The sequence below is a fragment of the Lineus longissimus genome, chromosome 6 (assembly GCF_910592395.1).
Source record: "Lineus longissimus chromosome 6, tnLinLong1.2, whole genome shotgun sequence".
In the NCBI taxonomy this organism is placed as follows: Eukaryota; Metazoa; Nemertea; class Pilidiophora; order Heteronemertea; family Lineidae; genus Lineus; species Lineus longissimus.
Genome location: NC_088313.1, coordinates 14556714 through 14574056, shown reverse-complemented (window position 1 = coordinate 14574056; position 17343 = coordinate 14556714). Strand labels below are relative to the sequence as shown.

At 42.9% G+C, this 17343-nt stretch overlaps 1 protein-coding gene across 1 annotated transcript; it reads left to right on the top strand.

Annotated features, from left to right (window-relative positions):
- Positions 1 to 324: 324 nt before the first annotated feature.
- LOC135489134 (tRNA (34-2'-O)-methyltransferase regulator WDR6-like) lies at positions 325 to 17049 on the top strand. Its single transcript, XM_064774332.1, has 18 exons — positions 325 to 433; positions 838 to 999; positions 1271 to 1454; positions 1654 to 1830; positions 1997 to 2141; positions 2616 to 2858; positions 3305 to 3415; positions 3572 to 3673; positions 4091 to 4313; positions 4873 to 4988; positions 5321 to 5662; positions 6195 to 6269; positions 12719 to 12898; positions 13225 to 13339; positions 13739 to 14776; positions 14910 to 15130; positions 16633 to 16703; positions 16888 to 17049. Exons 2-18 carry the CDS (start codon positions 933 to 935, stop codon positions 16964 to 16966), a joined length of 3489 nt encoding a protein of 1162 aa, XP_064630402.1. The 5' UTR covers positions 325 to 433; positions 838 to 932; the 3' UTR covers positions 16967 to 17049.
- Positions 17050 to 17343: the final 294 nt, after the last annotated feature.

The following is a 17343-nucleotide window of genomic DNA, read 5'->3' as shown; positions in this document are numbered from 1 at the left end:
TTAGCTATCATGAGGAAAAAACAATATGTTCGGCATTGAAAGCCTCCCCAAAGGTCCTCTGGATTTCGGGACGGGTTGCTGCCTTGCCATTTGTCTGGAACGGGATACTCTATACTTGTCACAACGAACGTCCCCATTAGGATTGTGTATCCTGACGAAAATAATCGCCTTTCAGATTTGTCAAATCCCAGCTAAATTAGGTATATATTCCCACCGTTATTGGAGAAAGACCATTCCCCTTCATCACCCTCGACATACCAATGCATGAGCCAGCTCCAGTGCCAATGCCATTTCTTCTTATCATTTTTAACCAACCCAATCCAACATGGCTTCCAGATTTTCAGAATAGATGATTTTGACGATAAAAAAAGGAATTTGAAGAGTTTTCTGAATATGTTATTCGTAAACGTGCATCGAGGAGGCGAACCCAATAGTCGGGAATATATCTAGAGCATAAATTTTTGTATTCATTGCTGGATTTTTAATATCCAGGCCAATATTTGGACTGATGATGATGATAAGCACGTGGTGGTGTGGTGGTGTGGTGGTTAAGTGCAAAATGTGGAATGGAAAGAACCCGGTGAGGTTGGCAACTCGAATGTCAGTTTTTGCCAAATTAACTTCGGCTCTAGATCCATGCATTTGATTGGAATAATGCTGTGATGTTTGTACCAGTGTAGTTGCATGGCATTGTCAATTTGCCAACAAAATATTTTATACACCACCGACTACCATACCGTCGTATGGGCGGCCAGGGGTAGGCCTATACTGTGAAGTCCCAGTCGTGTAGTAGGCCTACACTCTCGGCATTAATGTCTTTTTCACCTACATTTGTAGAAGGAGCCTCGGGTGAAATTTGAAGCACCAAACGTTACCAGTGACTGAGTGAGTCTGGCTGTTTTCGCCCAACAGTACTAGCGAGTCTAAAGGCGATGAAGGCACTACCCCTGATTGGACCAGTGACAGCATTAGAGTTCACAGAGAACCACCTTTTGGCCGGTATGTTTTTAGTTCACCTCTGGTGCACATCCATTTTTGGCGGTGTCTGTTAGCAAAGCACGTTTTGTAACTACTGGAGCTATCGTTTTGAAACTGGGTACATAATGTTCCCCAGGGAGACCAAATTTCAGTCTGGTTAGATTCGGGATTTCGCCACCAAGTGGCTAAAACAGAAAACACAAAAAGTGTTATATCTCGCTCATTAAAAAGGCCTAAATCATTCGATTGAATATGCAACGTATCCCTTGAAAGGTTTTCGATTTTTCTGCAGGGATTGGTCCGTGGCTTCATCTGTTTGACCTTAAGACAAATAAACATCTATCGAGCTCAAAATGCCTCCCTGGTTCAAAGATCCATGGAATGAGACCCGGTGCAGCGTCAAAGGGTTCAGCACTCTTCTGCCTGTTTGGTCAGAAATTTCTCAGGATAGCGTCTTTTGAAGAGGCTAGATCAAGGTAAGCAGCTGGGCAAGGGTCCTCGGATGAATTCCAAAAGAATCGACACAAACTTTGCCTTGTCTTTGGTACGAAACCCCCATTGATGACATAATGGTTGACCTCGGTGTGGGTTTAAATAAACAAATGTAACGACATAATGGTTGACCTCGCCCACAACAGTGTTCAGAGTGCCAATGACATCACCATTTCATTTTAGCTTACAACTGGTTCAAGAGCCTACGAGGTTTGATGACTGGATCTGGGATGTTGCCTGGGTAACCTCCAAGGCTGAGTCGACCCTGGCAGTTGCCCAGGGCCACAACTGTGTACAGCTGTATGACTGGAGGACAAGGACGGTGCTGGAGAGTGTTCAGTGTGAAGAGATATGTATTCTGTATCCTTTATTTTCATCAGAAGCCGAGATCATTTTCACACATCAGTTACTTAAAGTGTCCCGTAAAACGATTTAATTTGCTGCTACCTGCAATTTAATTGTACCACCCTACCTTATATTGTGCCCGTTTTGCGAATCCACCTTTCTTTTCCTTGACCACCATCAGATATTGTGCGAGGTTTCTAGGTACGTGTTGGGCTGATCTGGTGTTGGCTGCTGGAACTGTCTTCAACCAAGTGGTGATCTGGGCTGTTTGTGGGCAAAAGAAGGAAGGTTTCTCGAAAGTTTTATATCGGCTTGGTGGACACCAGGTATGTGATTGGATGTAACTTTGTCCTGGTTTTTACAATTCTTAAAATAATAATCGAGTCAATAGCATTCCGCGAAGATGACGTCACTGCAGCTGCTGCCCTCTATTTCCCCATTGCTGAATTACAAGCAATGTCGGACAAACATGCGGTTTCGTAATGGATTCAGGCTTTCTAACTAGGGCAGTTAGATTCAATCTGGCACATGTCCGAGTGTTGGAAATACTACATAATTGTTCTGAATATTACTTTCTTTGACTCTATGGTATCATTCATGCTAAAAACAATGCAGGGTCAAAGATAATTGACTTTGAAATAAGCTCAAATGCGTAGAAATAAGTGTCGATGTCCGACTGTCACGTGACTAAAACGTCATCAATATCTTATGCAAATGACCTTGTGAGCTATTAATAGTAACTTTGCGGAATGCTATTGACATTATCCAAATCCAATCTTACAATATTTCTCACTTGGCAGGGTGTGATCTTTTCCATCGCCTACCATCCATCCCTCCAGTATCTCTGCTCTGTATCAGACGACCGCAGCCTGCAACTGTGGAAACTGGCTTCACCAAATGCAGTCGTCGGACAAGAGACGAAAGAGTTCAAACTTGCCGACTGGTCTGAAATGGAATTCACCAAGGTCTACAGGTTATATGGACATACTGCAAGAGTTTGGAATGTGCAATTGTTGGACCGCTTATTCATAACAATAGGGGAGGTGAGATTTCTTTGAAATATAATTGGTTCTGAATTTCATAGGATTCCTCATGAAAATATTAGGGAAGAGGACTAGTTTAGCAAACTCCAAAGCAGACATGGTATTCAAGCATATTCTCTCTGCCAGTATTAGCTTCCATATTGTATTAGTGACTGTACATTATACACTGTGAACGCGCAGTGAAATTGGACTGAAACTGGCCGCAGCCACAGACTCATACCCACTTTGTGGATAAAGTTACCAAAAAATTGTTGTTTGAAATAAAACAGGACACCCTCTTTAATAAGGACACCTGTGTTGGCCCATTATTTGTCATTTCCATTCAAACTGACCTCTGTAATCAGGATGCCTCTCTATTGAGGACAGCCTCAGTCAGTCCCAAGGATGTCCATAATAGAGAGGTTCTACTGTAGCTTGTCTCCTTCAACATTTCATTTTCTCTGCAGGATTCTACCACATGCGTCTGGGATTACGCCGGTCAAGTCGTACAGAGGTTCAAAGGTCATCGAGGGAAGAGCATCTGGAGTGTGGGGGTCCATCCATCGCAGAATCTCATTGTAAGTGATTTCTTGGTGGCTTGTCACTTTCAGCGCAATCGAACAATATTCTAAAAACAATTGATGGTGATTTACTTAAAATATTCGAGTCTGCTAAAGTGTACATGTGGTCATATTTGATATTACTGAGGTGAATGTCTATACTTTTCATTCCAGGCAACCGGAGGAGGTGACTGCAGTGTGCGGCTGTGGGATCTGAAGGCAAAGGGCAAGGTTAACCCCTTCACTTCCAATGTCCTCCAGCTGCCGGCCAGTTTGGTAAGTACTGCATTGTTTCAGTTGTCCTTAGATACCCAATACTGTATTGATCTGTTTAAAGGGGTATGCCATTTGTAATTACTGGTGGTCCAATATAGTATTGATGTGTTTTAAAGGGGTACGCCGTTCGTAAATACTGGTGGTCCGGGAAAATAGAAATGCAATCATACACAATGCTGTAGTGCAGTGATCATGTATGCAACTAAGCTGGAACTTGCATATACAGTATGCGTATATCCATCTACATGACGGCACTGTTGAAATTTTTATTCGGTACATATGTACACAATCGGATATTTTCAAATTCATTTACAAATTTCAAATTTTGAATGAACGGTATACATTTATTTGGTTTGGATTGGAACGAGTCCCTGTTGCGTGGCATTCTGATATAATGAAAAATATGTCCTACTCTAGTTAAAGGGCGACTTCCCCAGAACCATCGGCCTCCTTAACGACGATGCTATCATTGTCCTGACCAATGAGGGCTCACTGCTCCAATACTCGATAATCACAGGCAACTGGAAACAGCTCCTAGTCGATGAAGCCTACAGATCATATAGTGTCCTATCTCCAAGTCCCTGTGGAGCGTACGCTGCGCTTGGGAACATCAGCGGAGGAATAAAAATAGTATCTGTAGGTAAGTTGCTGGTAGCCTGGACATATTTCTTTTTAACCCTTTTGCCCATGACCATCATTTGCGTGTGAAAGGGTTCTGAGAGATTTTGCCAACACATGTGACTATGGTATCAATTAAGGTGTCTTTGTCGCTTTCAATCTTCTCGAAGTAATGTGCTAGTATGTTTGCCTTGACTGTTTTGAATGTGTCGGGCTTTTTAAAACAGTGCCACCTATGGGCTACATACAAATTCCAGGTGAAATTTTGGCGACGCTAAAATATAGCGATATTGCTCATTTTCACTTGGCGATAGAGTTAATAGCGCGTTCACTGCAATGGTTAAAGCATTAGAGTTGACATTTTCGTGCTCTTTATAAAGTTTGCATTTGATTCAGACTGACAAATTTGCCTTAATTGAGAGGTGTCCTGTTTACCGAGGTCAAATTGAATGGAAATGACTAATGTGGGACCAAATACAGTGTCCTCAATGGTGAGGGTCAATGAGAAGTGTCATGAGAAGTGTCCTCAATGAGAAGTGTCCGCTAAGGGTGGTTCCACTTACAACCTGTTGTTCTTACAGCTGACAGCAAGACTGTAGATCATCAAGTGTTTGAGGGGAAGATACACAGCATCGAATGGTTAGTGGTGGATGGAGGAAGTAATACTGTGCTGGTCTCGGGACCTGATGGAAAAATTGTGAGTCGACTCGTTCTGTTCTGCCAGACGCCGTTCTGCGTTCGCACGAAGCAATGTAAATCATGGACTTTCTTTTTACCCGCAATTACTCAAAATTTCCTGACGCTGTCTCTAGCGTCCATTCAGAGCATTGTCTGTCGGAGCTGCGTTAAACTTTGTATTTCTTGATTGAAAATTGGTCATTGCTAGTTTGAAGTAGAGGTATTTGTTTAATCCTGTAATTTGTGTGATGTTTATCTGAATAGCTAAAAATTCATACCTGGGTGAAAAGACATACGTTTTGGAACGAATAGCTCATTGGATGATTTTTCCCTATATTTTGTGTTTTCTAGGTAATATATGAACTATTGGTAGAAGATGGTCACATGGGGACCCTGGTGAAGCTTTTCCATGATTTCACACTGCCGTACTGCAAACAGCGATGGGTAACTAGCGCCATCCTCCTTCCAGAAGAGGAACTACTCGTCTGTGGCGATCGCGGTGGGACGCTCCATGTGTACGACCTTTCCGATTCGTCATCGTCCCCGTCCAAAACATTCCTCAAGGTTCATGGGAAGTCGGGCGTCAGCCATGTTTGTTTCCATGACGACCATGTATACAGTTGTGGCAGAGATGGTAAATACGTGCAGTATAGCTTGGAGGATGGTCAACTGAAGCAACTCAATGCCAACAAGGTACAGTGGAATGCCCCCTCAGCAGACGCCTCTGGCAGCAGGAAACTTTCTGTATGAAACAGAGGGTTCTGTATACAATTAAATCTGCTGTACATTTTGTGTACAATATGAAGAGCCACACAGATGAGTGGTTAACACTGCTGGCTACCACGCAATAGGGCCTGGGTTTGATCTTGGGGAGAACCCAGGATTGTATTTCTGGATGAATCACCCTAGCTTTCATGGAAAAAAATTCCTGGCTGTTACGAGGCGTTAGCATGAGATTAAAAAAACGAGGTTCCTTGTATCTGGTGTCTAGCAAAAGACCCCACCAAGTGAGAAACAAGAGAAGCTTGCGTGGACTCTACCTCTATCTGAAGTCAGAGTCATGGGGCCAATAATTGGTGCCTAACTGAAGTGGCACACAAAAAAGGCTTGAAGGAGGAATACTCTCCCAGAGTGTCCCCGCACTTCTATAGGCATAGGCCAACAGGTAATGCCTTCGACCATAACAGATCATTTAACCATTTAACCATGTCTTCTTCTGTTGCAGGTTGCCAAAGGATTTGAGTGGCTCTGTCAGTTGCTCTTCACAGACAATGACACATTTGCGCTCGGATTTCACACTGTAAGTATGCAGTTTTCTGCAAAACATATTTGAGATGATCTCAAACGTCTTACATGTACAGTGTACTTAATATAAATGTTGCAGTTTCTAAATAACTTGCATGGTTTGATGGCAGATGAGACAAGACCACAATTGATTTTTTAAGCCTTTTAGCAGTTAAATTGTCAATGTTTGACCGCGACGCATCAAAGAACGCGTGGTGTTGTGAATCTGAAATTAATATTATGTTATTCCGGACAGTCGGGCAAGTAAATGGTGAAAAATAAAATGGTGATTGACCACGGAAATTTTTTGATAATCGACAAATTAGACAGACTTTGATATTTCCACTCTTTTCAGCCAACTGGCAGAAAAAACTCAAAACACGCCCCCTATTACCCAATTAGCAAAATTCGAAATTAATTTTTTCATCAAATAATTTCTTTATATCTGTAGACTTGCCACAACAAATATTTTTTCAATACCTCTCCAAATATGTACTTGAGAGTTAAAAACATGCACTCGTCTAATTGATAGGCCGCGACCCTCCAACCTATGAATATTCATTAGTGGTCTTGTCTCAGATGGTGCCAGGAAGTGCTACAGAGCCATGTTGCTCGGGATATCAGCTCAGAGGTAAAATCGGAAAATAACACAAAGGAAAGATCCAAGTTTCTGTGATCAATATTTTATTTCAGCAAGAAAAATTGACACACAATTGATCAAACAGCTGACCTTTGATCTGTAAACCCTCACATTTTAACATATAGTATCCCAAGTCAGTTTGAGAATATACAGTAGAACCTCTCTATTAAGGACACCTACAGGACGGACAAGTGCTGTCCTTAATAAAGAGGTGTCCTGCTTAGAGAGGTCAAATGAATGGAAAGACCAAATTTGGGACCAAAACTAGTGTCCTTAATAGAGAAGGTGTCCTTAATAGAGAGGGTGTCCTTAATAGAGAGGTGTCTGCTAAAGGAGGTTCTACTGTTTATGTGACCTGCTTTGTGCGAAGTATAGCTGGTGCTTGTTGCGTATCGAGAATAGGAAGAAAAACTGGATGAGAAAACCTTTCTTCTTGATAATTACTTGTTTAAAAATCGACTGACGATAATAGCTCAATGGGTGATATGAATAAAGACTAGCAAATGCTTTTATCTAAATCTCCATGTACATTTACACTAGGCCTTCCTGTACAAAACCAGAGTAAAAGCATTTGCTAGTCTTTATTCATATCACCCAATGTCTGTCTTTTACGTGAGAGCCCCTGTGTACTTTTGACAGAGTAGGTCACATGTAATGGCCAGGTAGGCCCAGTACCAGTACCAACATGAAAAATACAGATGATGAAAAAGAGAAAATTGAACAAACCAAGAGAGATAGGTAAATATTCACAGACAATTGTGTGGAATTTCTTCTCAGCAATGAACTTCTTTTGTGCTAGAACTTAGACCTTTTGCTGTGGGAGTCATTTCTGGCCAGCAGTGCTCAGTGCTGTGGCTGACAGTGCTGACCAGTGGCGACATCTTTCAGAGTGCTTAGATCGTATTCAAAAGCGTTGCCATCTGTGGTATTTGGGTCAAACTAATGTTCCCCAAGATTCCTCAGAGGACATGACATTGTGTCATGGCATGCTATGCACGTCAACTGCAACAAAAGAGCTAAGCACTCAGTTTGATCCCCCAAAGAGGATGCATGAATACAATTTATCAATGATCATATACTTTTGACAGAGATGAGTTCTCATAAAGACACTCGGCCCATTCCCCACCCACCAGGTAGAAGCGCATTATCAAGACGTCCGCCCAACAGAGCGACATCACACCATGTCATGAAATCATTGAATATCTCATGGCATCATGACAAAACTATCTGTAGTATTTCAGTTTCTGAACAACTATCTTCTGTGAGTGTCAGTACGTCCGGACCTTGTTTGTAACCAAGAGGCCCGGGCCCTACACCCCTGTATACCTCCCAACCTATGAAAAATGTCACGCTATACCTCACTATCTGACCAACTCTCTCCAGTAAGCGTCAGTACATCCGGACCTTGTTTGTAACCAAGAGGCCCGGGCCCTACACCCCTGTATACCTCCCCATCAATGAACAACGTATCCACCTTAAGCTTCGTCGTCTTACCATCCCTCCTCGCCTCCCGCAGCACCGGATACAACTTCTTACGATGCATCTCAATTTCCGCCGGATACTCGTCACAAACGATAAAATGCGTCCCCTTTAATCTATATTTAGCTCTCTTGATTAATTCCTTTTCCTTGTAAGAGGGGAAGATGACCCTAATAGCCCGATCAACTCCGGGCCGCGGAAATCCTAAGCGACATGTCTTCAGGAGCGGACCTGCTTCAACCCCAAGACGTTTCTTGAAAAACGTTCTAACGGTCTCATCAGGACATTCATTGTCATCTTCACGCATCCCGAGAATCAGAATATTATTTTTCATCAACGTCAACTCGTGTCTTAGATTCTTCCGTTTCATATCGCCGAATCGCGCCTCCATTTTTGCGAGCATGCTGTCAGTATCGTCGAGGTTTTCAATCATGCTTTTCGCACCGTTGCGAAATTCTTCCATATCCGTTCGCTGACTCTCCATGGAGTCTTTCAGAATGTCTGACGCCCTTATCATGGAGTCTAAATTATTCTCGATTGCAGCAGATTTGTTGCCGATCTTGGAAGTCGTTGGTATCGCCGATAATTTCATTTGACATTTTATGTCCCGGATTTCCCGCCGAACCTTTTCACTCAAATCAATATCGGTCGAAGATGAAAGATTGTTTTTATCCGCGAGGTGAATGTATTCAATGGCACGTGCCATAGCCTCATCCTGGATTGAATAATTTGGGTGTTCCGTCTGTGAATGATGATCTTCCACGTCGATCCTGAAGTTGGACAAAAGTTTTGAAGAGTCTTGGTGACTTGGGAAAACGATGTCCCCTTTGGAGTAGGACCATCTTGTTTCCTCTCGAAAAGATTCTTCAGAATCATTACTTGATGGAACTGGCGAAGTGCCATTGCCATTTTGGGTGACAGTGACTTGATCAGCTGAAGGCATTCCTCCTTCCAGCTGCAAATCTGTGAGGTGCAGTTTCCTTTTCACATGCCCAGTGCTCTTGTTCTGTGAGGTCTGCGTTGATTGCCTATCGCGAGGATGACGTTCAGAATTCGTTCGTCTCTTATGATAGCGGTTTCCCTTACTACCCGTCGACTCGGAGCCAGTTCTTAGAGCACCTTCACCCTGATAACCTCCCTGTTTCGAGTCCGTGCCTAGCACTAGTTTTGTCTTTTCACCATTGTTTGGAGATCCAAGTCTTTCACCCTGCCCCTTAAAATCGTTCCCGAGGTCAATTTGATCCGTGCTCGTCGAGTCGTGCTGCTCAACGTCCCAGATATCAAGAGAAGACACACTACGCATCTGCGACAGATTTGATTGGCTGCCATATTTGAGCGCATCGCTATACGAATCATATCGCGTCCTTGGTGCAAGTAGGAACGATTCTGGCCGCGCAGGCCGACCCGAGTCATCAAAACCCGCATGCCTCAAGTCAAATGAAGAAGAACTTACGACTTTGATAAGGTTACTCCGTCCATTACCTCCTCCATTCCTCATCTCCTTCTGTCCCGTTATGCTAATTTCTCGTGACCTTGACCCACTTTGCCTCCGTTTCCGTGGTTTCCTTGCTTTTTGCGGCGACCTTGAATCGTACGCCACTCCTTTGCTGAGGTCGCACATCGAAGCACTGAGGCCTGCCTTTTGAAGATTTGTATTTTTCCGTCCCTGGTGAGCCCGAGTCCCTGGTGACATAATTGTATCTTTCGTACCGACTTCCCTTAAGTCACAGGTTGAGGCACTGCCAGCCTTAGAAAGATTAGCCCGGTGAGATCTGTTATCATTTCTCTTGTCCTGTTTCCTCCTGGGCCCAAGGTTGCTCAAGCTAACATCACCTCCAGCTGCTTGTCGTACATCCTGAGAAGACGAGCTAGAATTTTGGTTCAGATTTGTTCCATGTGGCTTACTTTTTCTACCCTGACCCTGTCTTTGGGGCGACACTGGCCGCAGACCCGAAATGCTCATTGGTTGAAAAGTCGTCCCATTATCCCTTTGCTCCACATTTCCTCCATTGCTAAGATCACTCGTCGAAATGCTCCTTCTCTTAGAAAGATTTGTACTTTTGTCCTCGCTAGCAGTACCAGATTGTCGCGACCGCCACACAACCATTGTCTTGACACTGACAGGCCCACCCCTGTCTAGCTGTTTATTATCCCTGAACACCCTCTCTCGCAGGGCTTTGGCCCCATTGTTCCCACCAGTTCCGACTCTGTCATTTTGTTGACTGATTTTTGGTGACTGCAACATGACTTCCTATAGTATGTTTCCAGTCACACAGATAATCCTCACAAAATAATGTCAGGCTACCATCAAAGTATGCTGCAATAATGTAGCTAGATTTCTTCGGAGAGTACTTTTACGAATGTCACAAATGGGATTCCTAAAGTTATTTTCCAAGAATACGCTATCTTCCTGATCTTCCTGCAAGACTTTTTCACGACTAATATCCTTTAGAATAAACGTTAGGCTACCACTAGTCTATCCTTCAATGGAAGTTGTGCCAGATTTTCAGTGGGATTCTCAGGCTAATTCTAGTGACTGCACTTTCTTTCCAATCGTATATCCTTCAGAAGTAATGTTTCCTTCGGGTTAAACTTTGATGAACTTGCTAGAACTCTTCACTTGGTTATGATAACAAATGTGATCTGGACCATATGCAGTGACCACATTTTATCCTACTCACATACAAAACATGTGCTGTAGAAGCTGAAATCTCAGTTAATAGTGCTACATTGTATGCATACCGCTGGCAACTGTCCTAATTTTGTTCAATTGTGCTTTATCAATTGCACTTTTTACAGTCACGGCATCCTGTTCTTTGAGCTAAGAGCAGAGCTGCAGGTCTCCTTCTGGCCTTCTTTCCTGAAATGTCCTAATGTGGTCTAGTTGTCTAGTTTTTTTGTTATCAATTGTAACAGTCTCTCCTCTTGTCCTAAGAGCTCCTATTCTCAGCCTGCATCTTGCCTCAAAAGTTCTAATGTGGTCCAGTTGTCCAGTTTGTTACTTATCTGATTGCACTCAGAGTCTCCTTATCCTGTCCTATGAGCCCCTATTCTCAGCACTGAAGCCTGGTTTTAGGCCTTCTTGGCGCAAATGTCATCAACTTGTCTAGTTTGTTATCTATCTGATTGCACTCAGAGTCTCCTTATCCTGTCCTATGAGCCGCTATTCTCAGCACTGAAACCTGGTTGTAGGCCTTCTTGGTGCAAATGTCATCAACTTGTCTAGTATGTTATCTATCTGATGCACTTACAGTCTCTTCAACCTGTCCCATGAGCTCCTGTTCCCAGCACTGAAGCCAGTAGGCCTGCTCTTTAGCTGAAATATCCCGTGGTGCAGTTGTCTCATTTGTAATCTATCCAGTTGCAGACATCGCCCGTCTGTCCTATGAGTCCTTTGGCTTTGAGTCCTATTCTCGGCACTGAAGCCTGAAGGTTTAGGCCTGCTCCTCAGCTGAAGTAGGCCTATCCTAGTGTGGTCCAGTTATTGTGTGCTTTGTAATCCATCTCACAGCCTTCTCATCCCATCATCCTCTGAGTAAATATCCGTCTTTTTCCGGTCAAGTCCTAAATAAATGAGAGTTGATATAAACTCTTGTGGTGTATCCATGTTCACAAGCCGAATCCATATGTACTAAGGGCCTTTGACATTCTTGTTTTAACCAGGCACTATTGTGTGGGAGTAGACACATAACTAGGGCCTAATTACTGCAGTACTTATGTGGAACTCGAGCTGTAATGACGGAGCACCATGATCGACCATGCCGGGTCGTTCGTTAAATTCTTTCAACAACTAAACAAATCACATGAGCAATTATTGTGTCGAGAATAATGCGCTTTTCCTGGCCTATACCCTCGGTGTGAACCCAGGCCTTTAAGTGTCGATCAAATCAATAAAACTCTTTTAGGCTTCATCCCTCTGTGTACATATAGGCCTAGGATGGGACTCACAAAAACACATACCCCGATTGTTACAAGGCCCATGAGCACATACATTTGTGACAGCTGATATTGCGTGTATTAACCCTTTGAGCCCTTTTAACACCTTTATTTACGTTGCTAATCTAGCGGTTGGTTGAATGCGGTTGTAATCCCATTGTTTTAGACATAAAAAGTTGCCCATGAAAACCAACCATTTCTCTGAAGGATTTAATAATTAATCATCTTAGACCAAGTGTAAATTTAGACCGAGTGTGAATAGACGTCATATCATCATATTGTTTGTCGCCTCGAGGTTGGGATGAATTTAAAGCTGACATGGCAAATATACCCTCCATAGTAAGGCCAAAGAGGAGAACTTGATTGTTAGAGCACTAATACATGTTATAGATGTTCACCAATTATTCCAGGTGAACTTTGAACTTTGGAGCCTGAACACCAATCAGAAGATGTTGGAGATTGAGTGCGGAGGCGGACACAGGGACTGGGACTTCTGTTACCATGACAACCAGGCAGTATTTGTTTACATCAAGAAGGGTGACATTGTTCTACACCAGGGGGAGTTGCGGTCAAATCAACAAATCATAAAGGTTTGTTGAGGGGTCAGAAATTCATCCTATAAATCGACTTTGTTATGACTTCCAAAATGACAAAACTTATAATGAGACGCTCCCATCAAGAGCTCTTGCTTTATAAAGTAACATTAACATGAAGGAAAGTTAGAAAATGCCATGATTTTGAGGGCCAGGACTGGCTGTTCCCATCATCACAATGCCACAACGTTTCAATGTCATTTGGTGCATCTCGTTCCCTGTTCGTGCGTAGGTAACCAATTATTCCCTTCCAAAAATCACTCCTGGCTAAAAATTTCGATGTTTATTTACATCATTATGTAATTCTATGTTTCGTATTTCAGCCACCATTACATGGGCGAGAACTGACAGATGTCAAACACATCCTGACCACAGGCAACGTCCATGTTCTGTGTACAAGTAGCGAAGACACTGACGTCAATATTGTAGCTGTAGAATGTATCCTTTTTGTGTTGGTTCTTGGCTCGATGGAGGTTAGTGTGCAAGGAATCTGAAGGGTCGTATTGCGAAATTTCTAAGATACCAAAAAGAGTCCCTGAATTTTTAAACACCTTGAGTCATGAATGAACATGTTTTTTCATGTAGGGGCAGATTGGGGTCCGAAAATTCTAATGTGAAATTAATTTGTAAAAGATTGCAGCAGAGTTCACAAATCCTTCATTTGATATTGTTATCAACATTGACGAAAAGCTATTGCGATATCTGAAGTCATGAAGAAATATTCTCTCAACCACTTGCTGTAGAAGTAACCATCGTGTTAAAGAAAACAAGAAGGTTTCTTTCATGTTCCATTTGATACTCAACTTTAAGTTGATCATATCCTTAATGCCAGCTCAGATAATGAGGAAGGGAATGTCACACTTCACCCCCTGAAGACCCTACAGGGTCATCTCTCTAACGTTCGTTGTCTGGCACTCTCATCTCCCAAAACTACAGGCAACGTGTCTGAATTCATTCTTTTCTCGGCAGGAGGAAGAGCCCAGTTAAAATCTTGGCGGTTGACGTTGAAAATTCCCGATTGCGTGGAAAGATTCAGGGGTGGTAATGGTGCTAAACAAGATTGTGTTGATGAACCGTTGCGAGATTTGAAACTTGGTCGTGCTAATTCCGGTGCTGGTGAAATTTCACTTGATAAAACAGACGTGTTACAAGATGCAAAAGCAGTTTGTAATTCTCTGAATCAGATGGTTGATTCTGACATCCAATCCATCACGTGCAGTCCTGATGCCCAATCTGACACGTGCAGTCCTGATGTCCAATCTTTCATGTGCATTCTCGATAGCCAATCCATCACATGCAGTCATGAACTCCTCAGCACCCACATGCTACAGTACAAAAGCAAAAAAGCCAGCAAACCGTGGAAGAAATTTGAATACGATCCAAGTTTGGAGACGCGATTTATGGCCCTGTCATGTTTCTGTGCCAATGAAATACATCCCGACTATGACGACAAAATACATTTTATCAGTGCAGCTTGCTCGGATGGATTCTTGCGGTTGTTCAAGTACTGTGTAGGATTGAACCAATTTAAACTTCTTGGGGAGACCGAGTTTCACGATCATTGTTTACTCTGTGTTGAACATTTGATAACAGGAGAGCTGCCCTCACGGAAAGTTTTGCTGTTGTCTGCTGGTACGGATGGCAGAATAGCTTTTTGGGACATTACAAAAACTGTGGCAGCTGCTGGTGTTCAAGATAAAGTTACAGGCAGTGATGTCAGTGACGCTGAGGAAATCTATGATGCAGCCGGGGATACGGATGTTGCTGCAGCTGGATGCATCCGTTCAGAATCCGTGGAAGTATTCGTGGAGCCTTCCTGCGTCATCGAAGCCCACCAGTCTGGTGTGAACGCATTGGCTGTCCGGAAACTCACTGGTAAGATCACCATTGTCTCTGACAGTCTCAGTCTTTAAGGTATTTGCTTATCTGTTTTCACACTGGCATTGTTGAGAAATAAAACAAATGGCTCAGGAGATTAAAGATTTTAACAATTCTATATTTGTTTTAGATGATGTCTACCTGTTGGCCAGCGGTGGTGACGACAATGCTCTTGTCCTGACAGAGTTCTGCATAACAGATTCGCCAAGTGCTGTGGCTGCTCGGAGAGAGATACGCCAGGCATCTGCCCACGCCACGCAGATCACAGGGATCAGATTCATAGGGGAACAGTTGATGACCATCTCCATCGATCAAAGGGCGGTTAGCTGGAAGTGGTCTTTTGAAAATAAGGTATTGGCAACAAAAAACTTATCAAAAGTTTAAAAAGTGATGGGCTGAGATTAGACAGGACATAAAGCCCAGCTCTTGAAACCCTGGGTTCAAGTGTTAACTGATTCTGGTCCCTTCTAGTTCATGGTACCATGCATGATATATGTACTATGAGAACATCTCACTGTGGTGCTCAAGCAGCAAATGATTAGGTAGCACAATTTCTTTTTAAATTTGCTGACAGAGAAGATAGACAGTGTCGCCATCTATCACAGGGGTGTCCGCTTAGGGGGGTTCTGTTGCATCAGGCAACGGTGCGCTCTTGCAAGGATGGCTCGTGCGGTTGTCTCTTCCATTTTTAGCTCACCTCTTAGCAGAGGTGAGCTTATCCCATACCGTGGCGTCCGTCGTCCGTCGTCGTCGTCGTCGTCGTCGTCGTCGTCGTCGTCGTCCGTCGTCGTCCGTCGTCCGTTAGCAGGGCACGTTTCGTAACTGTTAGAGCTATTGAGTTGAAACTTGGTACACATGTACCCTTATGTAATGACACCTTGGAGACCAAGTTTCGGTCCGATTCGTTTCATGGTTTGGCCACCAGGGGGCCAAACGTTAAAAGTGAAAATATGCAATATCTCCCTTAATAGTAGTCGGGAAATTTTGAAAAAAATATGGTAGGTACTTCTAGCAAAGGTGCATCATATATCCTCCGGGTTTTTGATTTGACCTCCTTTTCAAGGTCACAGAGGTCAAATGGTGTAAATTGGCCATTGGGATGTAACGATGGCACGTTTCTAAACTGCAATGACTATTGATACCAAATTTGGTACACATTTACCCCTTAGTCAGGTGATCTCAGGGACCGAAGTTTGGTCCAATATGATTCACCACTTGACCACCAGGTGGCAAAATCCAAAAACCTTAAAAATGTGATTATTCCTTAACTTCTTGCCCGATTGCCACCAATTTGATATCATGGGTACATCTAACCACCATACAGTATATGTCACACAGGTTTTTAATTTGACCTTCTTGTCAAGGTCACAGAGGTCAAATGGCGTAAATTCGCCGTCAGGCCGTAACTATGGCACGTTTCTTAACTGCAATGACTATTGATCACAAATTAAGTACACATGTACCCCTTGGTCAGGTGATCGCAGGTACCGAAGTTTGGTGCGATCTGATTTGCCGTTTGGCCTCCAGGGAGGGGGCCAAATCCTAAATTCTTCAAAATGCCATTATTTCTAGTAATGACTTGCCCGATTGGCACCAATTTTATATCATAGGTACATCTAGTTCTAACAACCATTCAATGTGTCACCTGGGTCTTCTTTGATTTGACCTACTTTTCAAGGTCACATAGGTCGAATGTACTGTAAATTGGCCATTTTGGGGAAATTGTAATTGCTTGGACCTACATCAAACCTAACACTACATGACACAATACCATGCTCTTTATCCATCTTTCCTCCACATGAGGTGAGCACAATGGCCCTGGCCATTTCATTTTAAATCCGTTATTTTTTCAGACTCTGGAAATCTGTGAAGTCAAGTTTGTGGACGTGGCAGATATCTCTTCATGTGATCACTGGCGCTACAGGCAAGTTGTGTTTTTTTATCCTCTCTATATGTTCCACATGTAAATACTGTTGTAACGTACTGTGAATCACCAAATTTTTGTGCCACTTTATTTAGCACTTTACAAACATTTCTAAAAGATGAATTATATTATATCACAGTAGTTAATGATATTATTCATAATTGTCTTGCATTATCTATTGCAGCGATGAAGACGTGGTAGTTTTATCTGGGACTGGCCTTCAACTTCTTCGACTGCCTCGCAATAAGGAACCGACCAGTTGATTGATGGTGACAAGCATTGCTCAATATCTTGCATTGGATGTAATTTCCACAATTCAAGTAATCAATAAAGTATTTCTATTATCAAAGGGTAAATATTTTGTAGTTTTGTTATTTCGGACAGCAGAGAGATCTGAGATATGGATGATGTGTGATGATGTGTTTCGCTCATCTGAAGTATGAAATGGTACTGCAGTAGAACCTCTATTAAGGACATCGTAGTTTCACCCTTCACTTGGTTTTGGTCATCCCGGAAGTTGCCTTCCAAGATTCGGATATCCTTGTAAGTGACTTGCCCAAGGACTTACACAATACAGGCGTGGCGCGAACTTCGACTCTTTCACCAGTCACCTCCATTCACTCATTACAGAGGCTGGCAA

What these genes read in the sequence shown, in the direction of transcription:
- LOC135489134 (XM_064774332.1), top strand. Translation starts at nt 933, where the DNA reads ATGAAGGCACTACCCCTGATTGGACCAGTGACAGCATTAGAGTTCACA. An exon ending in ATCGGCTTGGTGGACACCAG is followed by an intron (nt 2,142 to 2,615) that starts GTATGTGATTGG and finishes CTCACTTGGCAG; the next exon opens with GGTGTGATCTTTTCCATCGC. An exon ending in GGCTGTCCGGAAACTCACTG is followed by an intron (nt 14,777 to 14,909) that starts GTAAGATCACCA and finishes TATTTGTTTTAG; the next exon opens with ATGATGTCTACCTGTTGGCC.